Here is a 23818-nt window from a genome sequence, read left to right as displayed (position 1 = left end):
ATTTTTTTAGAAAAAAAATAGTCGGTTTAATCTGTAGAAATCTAAAGAAAGCTTCAATATTTTCATAGGGCTAGACATAAAACCTATCACAGTTTGATTACTACTATGATATTTGTTGTGATCAATTCCTGTTCTGTTGATGGTGTGAGATGTTATAATTTCAACTGCAAATTGGGAACAGCGTTACTCAAAGACATGATCTTCTTTTGGTAAAATTCTTCAAAAGTTTTTCTGTTCTTTAGAAATCACAGTTTTACAACCTCTCCCCATGTCTGAACCAAGAGTCCAGAAATCCCTCTGTGCTCCCTTCAGGTTTAGTTCAAGGTGAAGAACATTACCACAGCTTATAACCATTTCTTACCCTTTGGTCCAGACACCTTGGTAGACACCACAGTTATCTCCCCTGACTGACTGTCCCCCGAAAAGTCTGGAATCTCACCATCCATATTTCGAAAATTAGGCTGCGATGGATCATAGGATGTCTGAGAAACTGATGAAGAATTATCAGAGTGGCTCCCTCTCCTGGAACAAATGTTGGTGACTCTTGGGTTAGACACATAAACATTGTCATAATCAATAAAAAGTTCAAAATGATGAAGATAATCATTTTAGATAAACACTTGTTTCAAGTGAAAGTTTAATAAGTTCACATCAAGGAGTTAGCTATACAGTGAGTGAGTGTGGTTTTAAGCCGCTTTTAGCAATATCACAGCAGTATCACGGCGGGGTACACCAGAAATGGCTTCAAATATTGTACCCATGTGGGAATCGAACCCGTGCCTGATGAGCAAACACTACCCCAATGCCTCACATCAAGAAGGAATAAATACAAAGTATAACATATGTAAGAAAGAAATCGTTACCATTACAAGATTACCCTTTCCACAGAGAAGAGAATGATAAATATACTAAACAGGATGATAGTGCACACTATTCACATATTGGTGACAACACAAGGCCAAGTTGTAAATACAGCCGTGACTTACAGAAACAGAAAGTAGGCAAACTAACAAATATCACAGATACCATAATGGAAATGAAAATACATAAGGATGGCAAGTGACTCGCAATGAAATATTTGCAAAAAAATGGCACGCAATGTAATATCTGAAACAACTGGCAGTGAAATGTATGAACAGCATGGACGATGATTTATGATGATGAAAGGACCTATTTCTATGGGAGAATTACCATTTACTCTAAATTTGAAATGTTTTCCTGTCAACAACTTTTGTTTCCTGAACAGCCTACTTATTCTCTGGGAGTTGTAAACATGCAGATATCCAAGTTGGGTTACCTAGACCGTGACGATTGTTCAGAATTATTATCACTCTCATTCACAGGGGGAGCCACCTGAGACGAAATGGGCGAAGGAGGAGGATGAGCAGAGCGGGGAAGCGGAGGTGAAGGAATTGCTTCGATTGGCTGAAATGCTCGACGCTTTTTAGCATCACTTTTCCTGACTGTGCTGTCGCTGTAGATAGAGGCGTAACAGATACCAAGGAATGTAGATCAAGACGGGGTTGGAACACTTAGTTGGTGAGACTTAAATATTTTTCATAAATCTGTATTCCCTCAAAATTGAATTTTGATTATTTCTTTAGATCTACATTCCTTGTGAACAAATAGAAATGCAAGCAGAAATAAAGTATAGCCACAGAATCTGATCACCAAAGAGCTGAAAAACGTTAAAATGATGAGGCAAGATTGTAGCTCAGGATAGAACTGTTTATATTGTTATTGAGAAATTTTGATTCTCCTGAATGACATAATTCAGTTTGAATGCATCATTTTAACTCAAAATATTTTAAAATGAACTTTTACAACAAACAATACCAAAATAAATTCGGCAAATACAGCACAAACTGTCTCAAATATGAACACATACAATGACATTTCACTGAAACAAAGATATTGTAAGAGCAAAATGCAATGTACTAGTAAATGCACATGTAAATGCACAAGACTTCAAAGCCTATTGCATGCAGTAGCTAAAACTGTAAGGCTTGTCATTCTCTACAAGACTGTTAGCATTCTTCTAAAATAAAAAAATACAAATCTCAAAATAATGTATGTCAGTAACTAACAGTAAATTCTGTATTCTATGTGAAAATGTATACGTCTATTCTTGTTTAATATTATTACCTCTCCATGATACACAAGACCAATTTTAAAAACGTGTCAAGTGTTTTTCAAAAGAAGTGACAAATGTAACCATTACACGGAAAGTGAGTGTTATCAAACAGTATCCCAATATGTTAGTGCTGCAAGTCAAATAAAACTTCAATTTTTCCCACAATAGATATTGCTTGAAAATGAAAATAGGATGTTATGTTTTAATGACAAGTCTTACAAGAATGTATTACTTACAGATAGATGAAGGCTGGCAGTCTAGGTGAGCAGACAAAGAGAGAATCACTATCTGCCACCTACATGAAACACTAGCTCTACAGGGAATATAGCCATCTTTATACAGATGCTGTGGCTAGCATATTCAAAATGGAGTTGATAGTGGAACAGCCCTGCCACTGCAGCACCAAGCTGATGAAAATCACGTGTGGCTACTATGTAATTACATATAATTACTACAGGTAAATGTTTATACTTGAAGTGAAAATGAAATTATTTTAAAGTAAAACATCAAGTATGATACTCAGGACAACCAGGTTAAAAGCAGGGACATTACTCTTGTGTTCCAATGACCTTGACCCTCAAACTATATTTTATTAAAACTTGGAATTGGAACAACTGAAACTCCAGGATTGGAATTATACAGCAAATTACCAATGATAGGTATGTAAGGATTATGGATTAATGTAATGCATAAATGATGAAACAAGGTTAGCGGATTAGAGACACACATCAAGATTAAGCAATAATGTCTTATCTCTTAATCACAACACATCTAACTCAACAAGGATGAAACATTCATGGGTCAATTATCAGATGGGAAAGAATATGGGAGATTCATTTTAAAAGATGAATAAATTATCGCATTATGTTTTGAAAGCACATTCTCATGCTGGTAGAATGAGGCAGTTAAAGAAACACATCTATCTGTAATACAACTAGTTAAGGGAGCTCTATTCTTCCAGTGCTTAAGGTACTGAATGAGGAATGTATTATTGGAACATGATGAAGGTGATGATGGGTGGACATGCACCAGATGAGCAGATGGCTGGTAAGAATGCTACAAGGAACATTAAACACATTCCATGTCAGGCACGGTTAAGCTATCCTGCTGACACAGTGGACTCATTGTCTTTAAATATTCATGACAACCGACCAACGTAATTTTGAAAGGATAATCTTCATCAATATCTTTAATATCAAGATTAAAACCGAAGCTCTATTCATGGCTATTTCAAGTAAATTTTTGCAGTTTTTAAAAGTAGATGGGTCCTTAATAGAAAATGATGAATTGGCAATGCATTGTTAATGAGTGTAAACTTGTGAAAGCAAGAATCATGTGTGAAATGCTGTATTTAATATCTCAGCTTTAAGGTATGGCTTATGTATGATTAAAATTGGTCGCACAGACGTGCACAGTATTAATATTCCTTCCACCAACAGCATCAACAGCATCAACAGCATGTACTGTTCACAAGCAGCAACATCTAAGATGTTTACATTGGGCAATGCTGCCAGACGGGGTACCATGTCAAAATACTAGTTCGTTCAGACTGAAGAAGCAGCCTGTGAAGCTGAAGATGACTCAGGTATCTTTAAATCTAGAAACTGTACAGTATTATTATGTACACAAAACAAGGATACAAGATTTCAATGCATGTGTGAATGTCCTCAAGACTAATTCAACATGGTTTGATAACAGCGTGTGACATCCATGATCTTGGAGATGCAAAAATCAGCTAAGTTCTTATAAAAAATAAAGACTCAGTTCAACAAGAGAAGTAGGGTACAAACTTTCATTAGTTTATGTTTCCAACAGTATCCAGTGAAATCTATTTTTGTTTATGTTCCCTTAATACAGACTGCTTTTGACATGGTCCCTTGACACAGACTGCTTTTGACATGGTCCCTTGACACAGACTGCTTTTGACATGGTTCCTGAGCTGATGATGTCACAATGATTATGATGTCACGGATATCTAGCAGTGAGAGAGTCACACACACACACACATGTTGCCCCTACCTGTCATGCTTGATCCAAGTTTCCAAGCCACTCTCACTGCCCTCATGCCGTAGACTGTCTGTGTCATTGGTGTCCTGGTCACTCTCCGATGACTGAAAACAACCACATCACAAATAATTGTTTGGGAAACCCATGGAGATATTCTCTAAAACACCTAGCAGTGTGGAAACAACATTCAATTTGCTGATAATCAAATCAAAAGTCATGTAGGTATCCAAGCAGTGTGCAAACAACATTCAATTTGCTGATAATCAAATCAAAAGTCATGTAGGTATCCAAGCAGTGTGCAAACAACATTCAATTTGCTGATAATCAAATCAAAAGTCATGTAGGTATCCAAGCAGTGTGCAAAAAAGTCACTGGCCCGCTAGCCTCTCAACAGTCACTGGCCTGAAATGGCTAGTCTGTGGCTTGGAGGAATCCAATCAGGCCAGTAAATCTCAACAGTCACTGGCCTGAAATGGCTAGTCTGTGGCTTGGAGGAATCCAATCAGGCCAGTAAATCTCAACAGTCACTGGCCTGAAATGGCTAGTCTGTGGCTAGGAGGAATCCAATCAGGCCAGTAAATCTCAACAGTCACTGGCCTGAAATGGCTAGTCTGTGGCTTGGAGGAATCCAATCAGGCCAGTAAATCTCAACAGTCACTGGCCTGAAATGGCTAGTCTGTGGCTAAGAGGAATCCAATCAGGCCAGTAAATCTCAACAGTCACTGGCCTGAAATGGCTAGTCTGTGGCAATGAGGAATCCAATCAGGCCAGTAAATCTCAACAGTCACTGGCCTGAAATGGCTAGTCTGTGGCTAGGAGAATCCAATCAGGCCAGTAAATCTCAACAGTCACTGGCCTGAAATGGCTAGTCTGTGGTTAGGAGGAATCCAATCAGGCCAGTAAATCTCAACAGTCACTGGCCTGAAATGGCTAGTCTGTGGCTTGGAGGAATCCAATCAGGCCAGTAAATCTCAACAGTCACTGGCCTGAAATGGCTAGTCTGTGGTTAGGAGGAATCCAATCAGGCCAGTAAATCTCAACAGTCACTGGCCTGAAATGGCTAGTCTGTGGCTAGGAGGAATCCAATCAGGCCAGTAAATCTCAACAGTCACTGGCCTGAAATGGCTTGTCCATTTTCATAGGGTCTTTTCATAAATATATCACTGTCTTTGACGTATAAAGTTATTATACAGTTTTAAATCATGCAAGATTATGGCATGATAAAACTGTTCAGCATATTAGTAGCGTAATTAAATCCATGTCATGCTGACAATATCTTATTCTCATCTATTTGTACTATTTCAAGTACTTTTTACATTTAAATTTTGGGCTATAGAAATATTTTGTGGCCAGTAGTGTTCAGGCACAGCTAGCCCACCTGGCTAGCAAAATTTGCAAACTAATTCCCACACTGTATCAAAGTCACTGAGCCAGGCAACCATGTCCATTCGGTCCCCCCATCAACCCCACATAGCTGGTGTTCCGAATGTGAATGGGATTCACAAAATTAAACTTAGTAAACCACAGGAACTATAGTCACAGAACAACATCCAGCTGTAAACAAGCATTGTATGTCCTTGACTTGTACATGTGTCAGTGACTGAGGATCCTTTCTGTTGCAAGCAACACAGAACATACAGTGGCTGAATGCATTAGGCAGCTGACTTTGTGTGTTGGCGATTAGGTGCCAGACGTTACATTTGACCACTTTCTAAAGCAAAACTGAAGCCATACTATTCCAAAGAATTTAAAGGCCATCTGATTCATTCATATTATTCTTGTTGATCTATGTTGCCAAATCTGTTATATCTTTCTATGCTATAATAGACTATCTTTACTCATATAAAAAATCATGTCGCCCTTCACTTCTTTTGGATAGTACATTTTGTCTAGGCTTGTGGAATGAAAGTATGAACACTGATAAACAACTTGTAAGGGTAAATGCTATTCCATGGTATTTGTAGAACCGCAATATTTTGTCTTTGCTTTGGTATACTGTAATGTAATCCCAAATTCTGTATTTTGGTTTTTGTACCGTCATTTCATTAACCTTTCCTAAAATGTTTAGAAATCAAGCCACTTTAACAAAATCTTTCCAGGTTTGGCTTTTATAAATTTTACACATTATGATATCTCATATTCCGAACTGAAACAAGCTGAAATGAACCAAACAGTAGACCTTGCTGCAATACGTATTGTACCATGGTAAGAGCATACCGTTTCACTTCTAACAACCTGATGATACCAGTCAAAGAAATCACAAGGCTCAGGAGAAACATACAGTTGGACTTATTATGAAATTGAATTTTTAGAACAGATATCTAAAGGGGTCACCATATCTCACCTTTGACCTCTTGGTTGGGGGCCTCCTGGCACCCATACCACTAGCAAGCTGAGCCTTGGCGCGGTGGGCGGAGGTGTCGAGGAGTGGGGTGGAGGGCACTGACCCCAGATCCTGAGTTGACTCCGATTTGGTGGGGGACGACTTCTCCATATCATTGAGGATATCTGAAGATGGCATATCACAAGTATAAACTTATCTAAACACACGGATCGTTACTAGGTTCCAACATCAGTAAGCGAGTTTTTAGAGTCTGCAAAATCACATATCCACATAGCCAGGTAGAGGATGTGAGCATCGACCCAGCTTCAAGCAGAACTAGAAGATGGAGTCACGTTCCAAGCTTAAGTGTTCATTACCAAATCTCGGTTGCAGTCTTCAAAACCTTCATGACAATATGACAGACGGGCAACACTAAACATGATGTTGATTGCAATCATTGATTAAAGGTTAAGTAGCAAAATATTCAAGAACAGTTACTAATCAACAACCATAAAAAATTTTGGAAAAATAAAAAAAATTAAGAAAACTTTCAAACATATTTTAATGCATGCTTTCCAGCACCACAAACAATGCACCCAGCCCAGTGCTGTGTCAACACAAAGTGCTCTACATATTTCTATATGACACATACTACACATTACATATACACTTCACATCATATTCTTGTCAGTAAGATCACTGAAATTCACTGGACATCCTTAACTTTCTATTATTCCAACAAATCTCTTTCTCATTGCTTGTAATTCACCAAGGACAGCTGACATAAGATCTCGGGAACCCCTCAATACACGAGAGTTGTATAAACTGTCATATTAGCAACACATTCATGAACATGTGAAACTGAGCATAATTATGACGTCAGAGACCCTACAGTCCATCTTCGTAAGCTAATATGATTACATCCATCAGCTAAACATGGTCAAACATTTCTAGTCATTGTCATTTAAAAATAATTCTTTTGGAGAAGAAATTGTGTACGAGTTGAAGTGCATACGATTGTTTGACCTGCAGCCATAGGTACTGGGACTTGCCTAATGGAGGTAACTCTCCACAGAAGCTGACCTGATGCTCTAATAGCCAATACTGATCAGATTAATTTCTAAGAAGCTCTAAACGGACATCAGTACCATTTGATTTCTGGTCATTGTTAAGTGCTGCATGAAGCAACAATTTTGTCACCTGCCCGTAACAGACTGTGTAGAAAACAATCCATTATTCCATCCGTTGAGCAATGATTCAATGATTCACGATGACACTCATTCAACTAAGGCACAGGGTTGACCACCCAATCCACAAGTCACCTGTTATGATCAGGGTGCCAATCCACAAAGCATTCACAGCACTATCAGGATTTGTAAGCCTATGACAAACTATAGAGTTATGACATGTCATAACGTTATGAACTCTTTGTGGCTTGGCTCCCTTCACTGGCTTCATATGAACTGCCCAAACTGGTCTCAAAGTGTCTCTGTGTAATGAGTACAAGTTTAGGATCAGGTACCTGGCGTTGTGACTGGTTCTGAGTTGGAATGGTCGGACCCTGTAGATATTTCCGAGAGGTCATCCCTCGACTGTTTGGCTGACGATAAACTTGATGTGGTGTCTTCTATAAACACAAAGCTGGTAGTGGGAAGTCTGTATTTGACATAGGCTTTTTCCCTATCAATATTTCTTTGAGGGATTTAAAGAAAAATGCATCTACTTCCTTGAAACAAATTATATTTACACAAACAAAACACAAGCTACAAAGCAAGTCACTAGGAAACACAAAACAAACACTAACTAAAAGCCCCTGAACCACGTTATTCCACTTGCACAAGTGTGCCAAAATAGTTAGCCAATTAAAATTAAAGAACTGTAATATCTTTAAAAAATATACTATTTATCACAAGATTAATTGAATTTTGTTTAAAAAAATGACAATACCTACTAAAGAATTAACAAAGGTGACTTTAAACAAAAACAATAAAATAAAAAAAAAAGTTGTCAAACATGTTCAATTTGAAATAATGCTGCAAACTGGCAGATATATATATGTGACATGCTAACAATGTGCAGAGGTTTCTAAAGGAACAACAGTCAGCATGATACATGTCTATCAAAAACCTTTCTTAACAAGATGAAGACGCATCACATGTGTGACTGTGGAATGATATAAGGCAGCTGAACTGTTAGTAATCTGCAGCTTCCACCATCAGAACTTACCAAGTCCATTGGACGTGATGACAGCCTTCACGAATTCCGATTCTTCCGTATCTCTGGTTGTGTCTCTGGACAAGTCTACGGGCAGACCAGCTGCCTTCTGCGCCTCAATCAGGTCCTTCTCAAGCTGGAATATCTGTACGAGGAAGGACAAAGGATGAGAACTTTCCTTCCATTGTAAAGATATCAGCAGAAACCCAACAGCTGCACAGTCTCATAAGAGGGAAGCAAACAGGGCTATGGAATTAGAGGCAAACAATCTTTCAAGGTTGGTTCTCATTAAAGAAGTCCCAATAATTTGCAAATATGTCTATATTGTTCAAGTACATGATTGAGCTTCAAGCTCAAACAGCTAGACCAATCTGTTGGCCTGTGGATTCATGGAGAAACATGTGTTAAATTCTTTACATGGTATCTTCAGGTATGTATTTGGTTTACTTGTGAATTCATGTGTTAATATATGCAGCAATTTCCTACAATCAGTGGTCAGTGCAGACAGCTTCTAACATCCTGATGGCAACCAGGCATTTCCAGCCGCGACCTACCCTATCCTTGAGTGACTTAACCAGAGCGTTGTACTGCTGATCCTTCTCCGACTGCAGCTGTATCAGAGATTCTCTCTCCTGGATAAAGTCTTTCTCTCTGTAGAAAAACAGCAGAGTACGCAGGCTTTGTGAACATCAGAATATATGGGAGGAACGGCGGCATGAGGTTATTACACTGATGTGAGTGAGTGCAAGTAAGTGAGTTTAAATTTACACCTCTCACAGCAATATTCCAGCTGTACGGCTGTGGTCTGTAAATAAATATGTCTTGACCATGGAATCCAGTGATCAACAGCATGAGTATGATCAAGAATGTCCGTATGTCAGCGAGCTTGACCACCTAATCTTGTTAGTCGCCCCTTATGACAAGCATGGGTTACTAAAAATCAATTCTAACCTTGATCTTCACAGGTAATTACACTGATGTAACGAAGTGATAACTGCTTTGACCAGTCTGGTGTTATGCTGATTTAAGAGTGCTAACCCACTGGCATACAATGCTGGTTGTTAACATGGACCCCAAACCAGACACAGTATACAGACTACTAGCATATCAGTCATTGTCGTACTTATAATGTATGCCAGGCAGGGTAACATATAATAATATCTTTTAACAGATGTGGCATGACCTTGCTAAAGATAGACTTACAGGCCTTCCACAATCCATGTATAAATAAGCTCTATCCACTAAACCAGACACAGCAAAAAAAAATTGCTCACTAAATGCACTCAAAAAGACTGAAAAATCAGAATGAAATACATTTACAGAGACATCATTTGGACTAGCATGGACACTAATTTATCTTGATAACAAAGATGCAGACATTTCATTTTCCATTATCATGACAATCATCTGGTATGTATAACAGTTCCCAAAGTATTGGACATCAATACTAAAGGATTCCCAAGAAAATGTAGTGTTCCCCCTAGGGTTCAGAAAGGGCAGGGTAAATTCATGGAAAAAGGCACTTCATAATCTCAAAGGGCAGAGGGTGGGGATTACTGAAAAAACAACAAAACATATCTGAAGTCAAATTGTCTTATGACTTCAATTCTAAAGATTTTACTCTTCTCAGATTGTATTTTAAAATTAGAATTTGAAAAAAGCATTTCAAATCTGGAAAATACACACTCGTCATAGTCAACGACAGCGATTGAGGCAAAAAAGGGCAGAGCGCAAAATAAAAAGGGCAGGGCGCAAAAGTGAAAGGGCAGGGTGCTGCATCCTCCTAAAATGCATAAGAAATAAGTACAACTTATCAACTTAATAACATCAAGTTCATCCATTCAGAATCCCTGGAGATCCTGCAGCAGACGCAACTGTTGAGGGTGAAGCATCTTACCTGATCTGGTAATCTTTGATGAGCTTCTTGGCCTTGTGGTACTTCTTCTCCAAGGCTGTGAAATCAGCCTTCATCTTCTTCTCCAGCATGATATACTGGCCCTGTGACCCTTCCATCAGATCCTGGAAATAAGGCATTTGTTTGGGATCTCAGTCTTTGATCATCCACGGTATCTCCAGGGTATATGTTCTGAAAAATCTCCACTACACCCTGGATGCTTTTATGGAAGATAATTTTATTACCTCCCTTTGCTGGTTTTGCAAACTCACACTAGTCAATCAGTTAAGCTTGCCAGTGTCAACTAAGATGGGTCGCAGCTGCCAAAATTTGTTTGCAGCGTGATGAAATTTTGAGGAAATCATGCACACAAGTTGTCAGGTCCGAAACTTCAAAAAACATATATGCCAGAAATGCTTCTACCTCTTTCAGAGTTCCTCTACATGATTTGTGTTGCCAAGTTTTAGAAAGTGAAAGTGAGTTGTGATTGGTACCCTCAACTTTCCAGAGGGGACGCCTGATTGGATAAAAAGACAGACAAGGGAGGTAATAAAATTACTGAGCCAGGACATAGATGTGTCCAATGTATACTGGAAATTTATTGGAACATATATACTTTAATGAGCAGTTACATAAATCAATAAACAAATAGCCTGAAGTAATTCATAAAATGCTGCCACTTTTCCCCTTAATTATGCATTACCTAGATATATTGCAGACTCCTATTCCACTACATTCCTTACATTCATAAAACCATTCAATGAATTAGTAAAGTACATGTGAGTCCTACCTGGTAGTGAGCCAGCTCCTTGCGGGTGTTTTCATGGGATTTCTCCCCCTCCTTCAGCTTCTGAGCAAGTTCCTCTGTCTTCTTCTCCTGCAGCTTCTTCTGTGCCTCTGCCTTGTCCAGCAGGATCAACTGAGGGAGAATAATACAGATACAGTGAGACCCTGCTACTCCGGACATCTTGATACATAGACACTAAACTATAGTTATAATAACTAACAATACCACCACCCTCTATCTTGATTGTCATCAAACCACAAAAAGCTCTTTTAACTTCTTTAACTGTTTCAGAACAGTAATCAACAGTGCGTTCAGCTTTGCTCACTTACTTTCATATTTAGCAATATTCCAGCAATATCACAGCAGGGAATAGCAGAAATTGGTTTCACACATTGTACCCATTTGAGGAATTGAACCTAAGTTTTCAGCATGACAAGCAAACACAAAACCACTAGGCTATCACACTGCCCCATCCAGCAACAGACATACAATTTTGTTGGGATTTATACACAATGGTATAACCAGGATTACTTTGTTTCCAGGATTCGAACATTGTCTTCACAATAATCAGACTGTCACAAATTTGCCACATCAGGATGGTTACTTCAAGGCAACCAAGATGTTAATATTTGGAGAAATGTCTTACCTTTGCCCTCAATTTGGCCAATTCTGCATCAGCAACTGCATTCTTGTACTGAGACTGAATGAGAGATGATCGTTCAGAACATCAGGAATTATTCAATTTGTGTAAGTCTCCGCTAAGCAATATTCAGGCTATAAGACTCAAAACTGCTCCAATGATTGATATCATAAGCAATGAGCCATATCATCAGATAATGTTGACATGCTATGTACTATAACTGCTGAGCCTGAAATCCAAGGCATTAATTCGTCTCTAACTGCAATCAATAAAGTTTGTGTTCCCAAATGAACCCTATCAAGCAAGACATTATCTCTCTCCTGGTAACATGGAACTTAATCATTATGTGGTTGTTTATTGAATTCATATTTCATTTGAAAGTAATTCCCTAGTCAACTTACTTATTAGAGGCCCTCACCTCTTTTAATTTAATAAACAGTGCCTCTGGCTCCATGTCTGGTGAGATAGAGTCACTACTGCTGTCTGGCAGCTCAAACACCTCCACAGTCGGCTTCTCAAAGTCTTCCTCTGGAGAACTCATATCACTGTCCATCCCAGAGGGCATTGACATCGGAGTTGCCTCCCCTGCAGCAGGTGCTCCCTCTACCATATCTAACGATGTGGCCTCCTTTTCTTGGTCCTCCACAATGCCCTAAATGAAGAAGCAGTGAGTGAGTGAGTGAGTGAGTGAGTGAGTGAGTGAGTGAGTGAGTGAGTGAGTGAGTGAGTGAGTGAGAGAGAGCAAGGGAGCGAGGGAGCTAAACTCACAAACATGAAAATCTCAGCACTGACAGTTTGAGACCATACAAATTCTATAAGCATTAAGTTATCAGCTCAAATAGCATAACACAATTTGGATCATTCCAAACCCACGAGTATGTGTATGGTACTAAATAGTATCACACAAACCATAGATTCTAATAATGTCAACCAAATTTCAATACTTTCACCCATTATTTTTAAATGAAAATCTTAAACTTTGAAATAACAATGTGAGAAGTACAGTAATATTCAATTATAACGAACTCAAAGGGACTGTTGTTTTCACTTCATTGCGAAGTTCATTTCAGGAATGTTCGTGAATATTCGAATAACTTGAATCCTCTTCTGCTTCCATAATCGGCTGACTGCAACTTTGTGATGATCGCCTCCTTGTCTTCAAGTATGGTGTTTAATGGGGACTTAAGAATTTTAAATTCTGCTGCAATGTTAGACTTGGATTTACCGCCTGCATCTACAGCTTGGATGATCTGGTATTTTGTGTTGAGATCTAGAGCTTTACTTTTCCGTGACAAGCCTTCCATGCTGACTTGAAAGAATGACTTTCCACATCGCTATTTATGCCTTGACAATGTTAACAAGATTGACAACATTAAATAAATGATAAAAGTTCACAGGTAAGTTTATTTTATTATCCCCTTGATTCCATGTGAGGAAGCCTGTTTGTTTTCACAAGTTAACTGGTGACAGTCGGGACTTCTGAATTTGTTTGTTGTAACCGGCAATTCATTGTAAGCGTGTACGTTATAAGTGAACTTTACTGTAGTTATGGTTAAAAAATGTGTTGACGAAAATAGAAACCTAAAAATTAAGAAGCAGTACTCCTGTCAATTCAACTTCAAGTCCAATTCAATTTCACTGGATGTATATTCATTACAAGTGACCTAATCATCTTCTACCTATTCAGAAACCATAAATAGACTTCGCCAGGACAGAATACGAGTATCTGACACCAGCATCCTGATACGTAGGAGGATGATCTATGCATTTGGTCCTGTGCATAGAGCTCAGGTGACAATCAGGAGAAGCGCCAATGATGGGCACAGACAGTGCTTGGATGTGTGACCAGCAGCTTGATTCTAGGACCTAAGTCCTGCCCCACAACGAAGCACATGTGATACATGTGGTCACACCTTAGGCAAGTGAGTTTGTTCAAAATTGCCTGTTCAACCAGCAGAAAATGGATACCCGGTCAGAAAAGTCAAGTGACTATAACCTTCTAGCACCTAACAGGCAGCTTGGGTTATCCGGGGTAATAACACGCCTTGCTTTGACTGTTAGTGCTATGAGTATTCACCTTGGGAATGGAGTTTAGTGCAATATAAATGCACAGATTCTTATTGTTATTATAATAAATTGTGTGAATCACAACCTCCTGTCAATCCCTACCTTTTCTGACTCTGACATGTGACTGTGTTGGCGTTCCATCTCCTCGTGATCCTTGAGTTTGTGTTCCAGGACCTCATCTTTGGGAGTAAACTCCTCTCTCATCCTCATCCTCTCCTCCTCCTTGCGCATGCGTTCCTCATTCGCCCGACGTTCCAGTTCCTGTCTCCGTAGATCCTCTCGTCGCTTGTCCTGTTCCAACGACTGCTGGATCAACCTCGCGACCTCACTCTTGCTCGGATCCTTCTCTCGACCAATCAGAAACCTGGGCAAAATGAAAAACAGAAAATAGAAACAAAATACAAAATACAATGGACAATGCATGGATATAGCTGAGTCAGCCTCAACACCAACAACATAGACTTTGGCACCGACATTAGTCAGATACTCCGAGATGAGCAACAAGAGAAGACTTGGACTATGCTCCCTGATCAACATAAATATCCAAAAATATTTGCCTTGAATTCCTGACTATATGGATTTATTCATTCAGTATACATCTGACTACACAACTAATTATAGTACAAAGTGACTGCTAGTTTATACAGCCCTGCTTGATGCAGCACTTACTTGACAGTCCCTTGAGTATTTCGAAGAACATTTGCTGCATATGCCTGGGTGACCCCAACAAGGCTCTTGCCATCAACCTCGATAATTTGATCATTCACTTGAATTCTGAAAATCAAAAGCATATGCTAAAACAAAACATTTCTGGGAAAATATTTAAACTTTCCTCCAGTTACCTGACATATTGAGTTGCTCTGAGCTTGCCTTGTCAGGTCATTATTGAAATTGAGCAAACAAATGAAGAACAAAATCTTGCATGTACATGTCTAGATAGTGAAATGCTGTATGTTCTATCTTACCCTCAAGCCCCACCCCTCCACTCTCCACCTCAACTTCCTGAACCATATGTCATATTTGGGATTTCACTTTCTTGGTAAAGTACAAATTCTCTAGTACTTCTACCATCTGGGACTTGAAACCTGTGCCCTCAGGCACCTAATTGCTGGCACACAAAGTCAGTCGCCTAGCTCGCTCAGCCACCGTGTCTCTGAGGGTGCGGGTTCAAATCCCAGATGGGACTCAACCAAAAAAAGTACTAGAATTTGTACTTCACTAAGAAAGTAAAATCCCAAATATGACATATGTTGCATTTGACCACTTTCTAAAATGGCATTGTTTAATCATAACTTCCTGAACGTTTCGGATCCGCCCAAACTTCCTTGTTTCATTTGCTGGTGTTGCTGAATTTATCAAACCACAATAGATAATACAGCTAAACAATGCTGAGCATCACAACTGAAACAGTTATCTATAACAACAGGTATTTTTTAACTCCAAATACAACAAAAGAAATGTATGTGTATTGTTACATCACAGCTTCTGTGATTAGCTAGATATTGACCCAGAGTGGTGTTTTTCATGACACACTTAAAACAAAAAAATGTCAGCATTGCTTTGAGGCTTATTTCTTAAAAGTGGTCTTGAAATAAAATAAAAACCAACAACTGCTTTAAAATACATTTTCAATCAAACACAAATGGTTTTTTTTTATACCTTTTGTGTAATCATAGTAGTCGAAATCAAACAAAAACAAAATATATTGGCAACTGTGATATCAATACTGAATTTTCAGTCCTTTTCAGAGATCACATGACACAGAAGACAATATTGGGCAAAATGGCTACTGTCAAACTCATTACAAAGAATATGACAGTGACTTATTTACGTGAACACAAAGTTTTCATACTCAGTATAACAGATGGTCAATGACAGAAAGAATAGGAATCATCTGGTGTGCAGACGTGTTGTGATGTGTCTACGTCTGCTACAAAATGGCAGCCATTTTGTAAGTATACTGTGTCCCCTATCATGAGACCCTCAACAGTGAGAATCAAGGGAGATCTTTTATCGTACTATAATACACATGAAACTTCAGATGCTATTTTCAAATTCATTAGACCTGTAAAATACAAAAGAAAATGATCAGTATGTAGACTAAGCTTGTTGTCTGAAAAAAAACACCAACCTCTTAAGTCTGTGCATGAACAGATACTTCTCTGTGCAGTGTAAAAGAATAGCCAAATAGTTTTATTATACCTTTGAGATGTGAAATGTGAACCATGATCAAAAGAATGCACGGTCAATTATACTTTCAGACAACCTGCCTTCAAAGCATCCAATTGAAGCTAATACAATTCAGTTCTACCAAATCCAGGGTAAGTAGAAGACATGTGAGGAATGCTGGCCAGCTGGTCAGCAGGTCACTCAGGTCAGTGTTTCAACATGAAATCCCACTGAAACCCTTATTGCTAGTCGGTCAGACACACAAGAAATATATAAAAAGCAGTCCAACTTAAATCTGACAGATCTAGTAAATCTCCATTCCCTAAGGTCTAATATATTCAAGTATTGTTCTTGGTGCCATTTCATTTTTTTTCTTTCATTGACATAAATATTTATACAGAATAAATTGGGAACTAAGTACTGATTGAGAGATATATATTTTCTTCATCTCAAACTGAGCTGGCAGATATTGCTATGTAAGGTCAAGTTATGTATCTCTTAGGATAATTTGCAACAATGAAACGACCTCAAAGTCACAGTCATACTACTGAAGCTGGTTAGCTGCAATATCTATAGATCCTGTGATTGATATAGCGACCACTTCAACCATCAACCCATACTGAAACAATCAAGTCTGACCTCAATCTACAAAGATGCTTGGACTGTTCAAGACCTTTTCTAACTACAGGATAATTCCTGATTGATTGATTGATTGATTGATTGATTGATTGATTAAGTGGGTGGGTGGGTGAGTGAGTGAGTGTTACGCCACTTTAAACAATATTTCACCAATATCATGGTGGGGGACACCAGAAATTGTTGTTACAAATTGTGGGGAATCAAACCTGGGTTTTCAGCGTGACAAGCAAATGCTTCATCCACTACACTACCCTACAGCTCCACCTAGGAAAAGAAAAACACAGCTAACAATATACATTACAGGCGCCATAATGCTACAGCAGCCCACAACAGATGCTGAAGCCAGACACTATATCACCTACCTGGAGTCTCTCTGAGCGGCACCACCTTCAGTCAGAGTCTTAATGAAGATGCCAAGTTTCTCCAGACCAGCATCAGCACCGACGCCCATACCAATAATACTGAGACCAAGTCCCTCCGAGCCTGTGAACAGGGAATGCATTCATTTATATCATTAATGTGCGATATGATGTTTTGAACAGGTTCCAATGAGCTTCCAACTAGTTCATATCACAGACTTCTACTTTTGTACTTCCCAGCCTAACCATTAACAAGATTACATGCTGTAGAAGAACTTGTAAGATAAGGGATATTTTGCAAAGTGAGGCTGGGGAAGCACCGGGATGTGAGCAACAAAACTGTTCTGCTATCAGTGTAAGTACATTACCAGACTGTTGTCATTGTTCTGTCATCAATGCCCCACCATTGTCATACAGTCATCAATGTCCCGTCATTACTGTCATGTAATCAATGTCTTGTCATCACTGTAGAGTTATTTCATTGTAGTGCATTGTCAGTAGTGCATTCTCATTACTGTACCACACTGCTGTTGTCATCAATCTTCTGTCATCATTGTACTGATTCACTGTCTTGTCATCACTGTCCAGTCATCACTGTATTGTCATCACAGTACTGTTATCATTTTGTTGTCATCAGGACATGGAAATGTGCCATAAACACATTGTGAGTGACTTCTTGTGCATTTGACCGCATTCAAGTTAGCTCACAGAGTCAGAAAATAACTGATGAGTGAAAGCTTGCAGGTCAGATGTAAAATTCACCATTAGATTTTTGGCGCTAACATACTTGGGTGAATAAAGGATTTGAAACAAAACAGAAATAAATTCCTGGTACAACTGTGCAATGCAATTCTGCCACCCCCTCTCTTAATTTCAACCAAATGCCATGTAACTGACTTATTCTTGATACAGAATAGTCACAGGTATGTTGGGGGACCTGCCACACGTTGGAGTTTGTCTGCATATCGCTATTATCTTGGAATCTTGATTTTGCCAATTCCATTCTCTCTTACATTATGAATTAAGGATTGTGGAATACAGTTCTGTCGCACTGAAAAACACAATAAAGGTAAGAAGCTGTTATCACCTTTCTGAAGTTCTACAGGGAAGACATCCATCTTCTCCACCCTCTTCTCCAGCTCATACTCTGCTGATGCCGCCACTGGGTCGACATCTTCGTTACGGCGGTCATAGTCGTCCGTGGAGTATGTAAAGAACACCTGCAACCACCAACTACATAGGTCAAATCTGCTGGTTTCATTCACCATGCTTTTAGATGTTCAGCTTCATGGGTGATCACAAGTATCTATAAGTCTGTAGGGAGATGGTATCTCCAAAACATCCAACCTACAGTAATACCAACCTACAACTTATTCAGGTAATTGTCCCCTTTTGATGATCTAGATGAAAATACAGGTCAAAAAATCTTTATTATGAAAGAAAATTGATTTTCTTTTCTAACGCTGATTTTTGCTCATGTCTACAACACAGATTTATATGTGGTGCAGGACAAAATGTTTGATAATATCATGTGATGAAGCTCCAAATTACTGTCCACAAAGTCTTCAGTGTGTCTTCATTACTTTACCAAAAGAAAATTAACAATCGTCACAGTAGATCTGATGTCAATTACAAAATTAAATCTCACAAATGAAAAGCAGACAGCAGTGAAAAGAATTATAGAAACAATTGCTTGGTACAGCAAGATCTTAACAAGGTACAACCATAAGTAGCTGATGACCAATCCTAATCGGGATCTTCATGGATAAGTAAACTACAGAATACTGTCATATAGGCACCTACAATAAGCACGGATTGTTTGTTGTTAAACGCCTCACTCAGCTAAATTCAAGTGATATGGCGTCTATAAATACCTGACTACGTAACAGACAATCCAGTGATCAACAGCATGAGCATAATCCAATGCAAATGGGTTATGATAGCATGTGTCAACTAACTCTGTGAACTTGATCTTCCCATCATGAAGGTTGCCTGTTATGACAATCATGGGTTATTGAAGATCAGTTTTAACCCAGATCTTTGAAGGTACTGCAATAAGCACGACTTAAATGTTTGATAATCACTACAATGAAATTTTGTCCTGAAAACCATAACCTGATAACCCTTTCCCCTATACAGATCTTACTGGGCAACGTACATATACGAGTACTCGAGTACTCCGTAATCATATCATTCCTTAGGATCTTGAGGAATCTGGTGAGAATGCTCCGCCCAGATTGATACATAAAAGCAATACATTTCACTCACCCTGATGGGATCCCGGCTGAATTTGATTTTGGAGGCCATCTTGAAATCAACTTCATCCTCACTGCTGTCTTCATCTGTGCTAGACAGGCCGGGCATCTCAATGTACACAACCTCCTGCTCAGCTTCATCGGTGTAGGCCTCACCTACAGCAACACATGGTGAGTGAGTTCATCATAACGGAGGATAATTTGCTGGTTCTGAGATCAGAACCCATGACAACTCGACACTGAAGCCAAAGCAGCGAAACTACCCTGTAACTCAAGCCAGTTTGAATATAACACGCCAGGAACAGAGATAACTTTTCAAACTTTCAGTTTCAGTTAGAAGCAGTTGGGATGACAAAGGAACACTAAAAACAAATGTGTATCAGGATGTAGACCAAGGATGTAAGCAAAACAAACTGTTATTCAATCCATTCCCCGGAAGTATACATGTCTAGGACATAGCACAAATGTAAATCAGTTTAAAAACAACAACATTTATTATGAATATGGGAAAGTTTTAGAGTCTGTCATCCTTACTTTTGGTACACAGTATTCTATCTAGAAAAATCTGTCATCCCCGAATGAATCATTTTCCTTTACTGTTATCATATAATCACATTTCCATCATATGATTCGGTTTTATGAAATTCCAATACTAAAAGAAAGCCTGGTTACAAAATTATCCGAACTATTAGGTCTTGTAACTACTTTTGATCCCTGTGTCTGCAAGTGAGTGAGTGAGTGAGTGAGTGAGTGAGTGAGTGAGTGAGTGAGTGAGTGAGTGAGTGAGTGAGTGAGTGAGTGAGTGAGTGAGTGAGTGAGTGAGTTTGGTTCAACTTTGCTCAAAACTATTTCTGTGATTTCTCTGGCTTTCCTGTTAGGAAATCCTGAAGGGATGCCAGTCTTTGTGGATTAACTATTTGAAACATACAAGTATGACTACTGGACCAACAAACCTACAAAACTGGGATTCAAACTGGCAATCAAAAGTTTCTGGCATGACTACAGTGCCTTAGAAGACCGAATCACTTGTTGCACACTGGTGCAGATTTGCCTTACACTTCCATCTGGTCAGTTCTGTATTAAACTTGCTCTCAATATACAAAGGCTCATTTGCACTGAGTGAACTTAGCACTACAATGATTGAAACTCCCATCCTCCAACACAGGCTTAAGACAGTCATAGCTTTAAGATCACTTTGTGCAAGTGGGCCCTGGTCACACATAATCACCTTCAGAGCCGACATCGATGATGTTACTGTCAGGGTCCTCGTGTCCATCCCCTTGTTCTCTCTTCAGCAGCAGGCTGTCTGCATCTTCCAGAATATTGTGCTCAGAACTGCAAAACAAACGCATTCATCAGACAAAGCATCCTGAGCTTTGCAAGTAAATTGAGATTTCAATGATGCATCAATGTCTTCTTTGCTGGAAACCAGAATCTCTATCTTCCAGGACAATGTGGTGTAAGCTATAAAGCAAATATATTAACCCTTCAAAGCAGATGTTTGAAAGTTAAGTGTATTATTTCTGAGAGGCATAGACTGCTGAGAAACATCAACATAACTTCAGGTCCTTTACTTCATGCAACCAGCACCCAAATTCAAATAAATAAAACCAAATTAAAAAATATATAACTCATATACAAAACTAAACACTAACAAAACTCACATATTATTTCAAACATCCTCTTTACTGTACACAGCACTAAATATTAGTCACTCTTTTCAACTTAATGTGCGATATGATTGAGAGTGTGAGCCATCAAAGCTTGCAGGTCGCAAGTACAGATTACAGGACCAGAATCTGGTCTTTAACACAGTAAGCCAAGGGCTTGATACAACATGTCAGATTGTCTGATAACATCCTCCCCAAATTAATGGCTGCCATGCATGATGCTCTCTCATCAGTACAACACTGAGCAGACCGGTTCATCTTGGTGTGTGTAGATTGAGGAGTCATTTCATTACACTGTCAGAGATGCTCATCTGAGAATCCTACATAATCTTGTCCTATCTGCATGTCTGCACTGATCTGATATTTGAAGGAACGTCCTTGTAAAATTGCATCCATGATCGCCACCTCCATCTAGATCAGAGTTCTAGTTATTTTAGCATTAAAATTAAAAGGAATGAGCAACATTTAACATCATATTGACAATATTGCAGCAATAAAGTGATGAAATCAAATTCATAGTCTGTTATTACAAATTATTCAAACATTCATAAATAGGAGTGAGTGAGTGAGTGAGTGAGTGAGTGAGTGAGTTTAGTTTTTCCAGCTATATGGTGGTGGTCTGTGCATAACTGAGTCTGGACCAGACAATCAACTGATCCACATCATAAACATCAACCTGCGAAATTGAGAACTGATGATATGTGTCAACCAAGTCAGTAAGCCTCACTCGATCCCGTTAGTCATCTATTATGACAAACATAGTCGCCTTTTAATGCAAGCCTGGGTTGCTAAAGGCCTATTCTATCCTGGACCTTTACGGGTTTCATTAATAGGGCTGCAAGGTATTGGAGGTGTACTGCATAGGTTTAAACTTGACATATTGCAATATTTTTTTCTGAGAACTTATATTTTTCTCATTAATTTTAATTCATAACATTAAACAAATACAGCTGTTCAGTTTTTCCATAAAGAAACAAGTTAATACATAGTATTCCCCCCCTGGTTCCATATTGCACTTCTACCCAAATGAGTTTTTTTTACAAGAAATCTTATCCAGTGAACAAAACAATGTATAAAAATCAAAGTCACTATGTAATAACTTTCAAGGGCAGAAATGTAACAGTTCTCTATAAAAGTAATCCCTAGGGTCCTAAACTAATGCTTAGTCCTTGAATATATATATAATTGTGATAGTAAAAAATAAACCGTTTATACTGAAAAGGACCCTAGATGAGTTGGGAGATTCAGAACCTGGGGAAATCTGGGGAAGACCTGCTTCATTTAGGGTTTTTGCAATGAAGGGCGAGCTTGGCATTAAGGAATGTGGTTCAGGGACTGTGAGACAGTACCAGGGCCCCAAAACCCTTCTTTAGGTATCCCACATATCTTATATCTGAAGAGTTCAACTACAAACAAAGAAAAATGACTAAGTCTAAAAAAATGGACGCATTCACTTCACTTGTGTTTTTGTTTCAAGTGACACACGCTCCTCAGGTTCCATGTCTGAAATTGGAGTGAGTCTGCAAATTAGCTGGTGATGGTAAACTGGCATCTGTGGTGCCATGTGTAGGCCATGCCATACATGCCCCAGCATGCTTCATTCATGCCAGTCTGGTCGGACCTTGCCAGACACAACACTGATTGCAGCATTAGACTTGCATCATGTCTATAAAGTAACAGTCTCTTTAGTTCAAGTTATCATTCAAAATTCCATTAAATAACAAACAAGTTGTCAATATATCCCTATTCCATCAACTCCTACTATGAAGGAGGACTCACTATCATTCCATGGCTACATCAAGCAGTAGTCTGTCTGAGAGTTACTGAACCACATTATTTTCCGTCCTGCCTTGCCCTCGCTGCAACGCTAAAGTCCTAAATGAATCAAGCCCAGATTTCCCCAAGTTCTGCATCTCTGATCTCCCTTGGGCTCCTTTTCAAATTAAATGGTTTTGTTCGTTATTATCAGAATTATATATTCAGAGACTAAGTGTTAGCCTGCAAGCAGTAGAGTCTTGCAGTAAGGCTACATACCTATGTTTGGCAGAGATCTTCTTTGTACAGTATAGATTACTTGTAAAACATTTAGTTAACTTTTGGCAGCTACAGTGAAATAAAGAAGGGTAAAACTAATCATCAGAGTCAAAATTAATTATAGTCCACATAAATAATGAACTACTATCTCCGTGAAAGTTTAAGAGATAGCCCTGGAGAAATGTCACTTGTCCTTCTTGAATCTTTCTTGGATTTGGGTAAAGTTAATTTTCCAACTCCAGGAGAAGCTGACAGCCAACCCTGGTTCCTCGGCAGAATTTGTATTAAATTATAATGTTAACACATAGACAACTATCAGGCAAGATTACAAGACATATCTCATTTAATCTCTACTCTTTTAAATTACAGCCAAAGATTTCAGACTAATTTAATACACCTAAAGTTACTTCACTGGATTTGCAAATACTAGGAATCTAAGAATATTTGAATCTTTAAATAAGTTACAATTTGCATGTCTATCAACAGTTCACATGTCCCAGCCTCTACACGTCCCCTAAGAGAAGCCCTACTTCTCACGTCATCAATCACAAAACCTGTCGACATAATTAACATACTGCACTGTTCTGGAGTGTAAAACTAATCCATCTCGTAAAACTCAGCAGATT

The 23818-nt window shown here is 38.8% G+C and overlaps 1 protein-coding gene across 5 annotated transcripts in view; it reads right to left on the bottom strand.

Moving 5' to 3' along the window:
- The window catches only part of LOC137299175 (neurabin-1-like), a 110737-nt gene that overhangs the window by 9966 nt on the left and 76953 nt on the right, over positions 1 to 23818 (bottom strand). For 3 of the 5 annotated variants that reach the window (XM_067831734.1, XM_067831732.1, XM_067831736.1), the window contains 17 exons: positions 20717 to 20823; positions 19502 to 19644; positions 18321 to 18453; positions 17237 to 17357; positions 14736 to 14840; positions 14169 to 14430; positions 12418 to 12651; positions 12006 to 12059; positions 11363 to 11491; positions 10576 to 10697; positions 9233 to 9329; positions 8691 to 8823; positions 7987 to 8091; positions 6486 to 6649; positions 4154 to 4245; positions 1298 to 1474; positions 362 to 522 (listed from right to left, as the gene is read on the bottom strand). In XM_067831734.1, the coding sequence (XP_067687835.1) occupies positions 362 to 522; positions 1298 to 1474; positions 4154 to 4245; positions 6486 to 6649; positions 7987 to 8091; positions 8691 to 8823; positions 9233 to 9329; positions 10576 to 10697; positions 11363 to 11491; positions 12006 to 12059; positions 12418 to 12651; positions 14169 to 14430; positions 14736 to 14840; positions 17237 to 17357; positions 18321 to 18453; positions 19502 to 19644; positions 20717 to 20823 (2339 nt within the window). The remainder of the gene's footprint in view (positions 1 to 361; positions 523 to 1297; positions 1475 to 4153; positions 4246 to 6485; positions 6650 to 7986; positions 8092 to 8690; positions 8824 to 9232; positions 9330 to 10575; positions 10698 to 11362; positions 11492 to 12005; positions 12060 to 12417; positions 12652 to 14168; positions 14431 to 14735; positions 14841 to 17236; positions 17358 to 18320; positions 18454 to 19501; positions 19645 to 20716; positions 20824 to 23818) is intronic. The other 2 variants (XM_067831733.1, XM_067831735.1) reach the window with 1 other exon arrangement.

This window comes from Haliotis asinina, chromosome 10 (genome assembly GCF_037392515.1).
Source record: "Haliotis asinina isolate JCU_RB_2024 chromosome 10, JCU_Hal_asi_v2, whole genome shotgun sequence".
NCBI classification, from domain to species: domain Eukaryota; kingdom Metazoa; phylum Mollusca; class Gastropoda; order Lepetellida; family Haliotidae; genus Haliotis; species Haliotis asinina.
The sequence above is the reverse complement of the archived record's forward strand: the minus strand, read 5'-3'. Positions and strand labels throughout refer to the sequence as shown.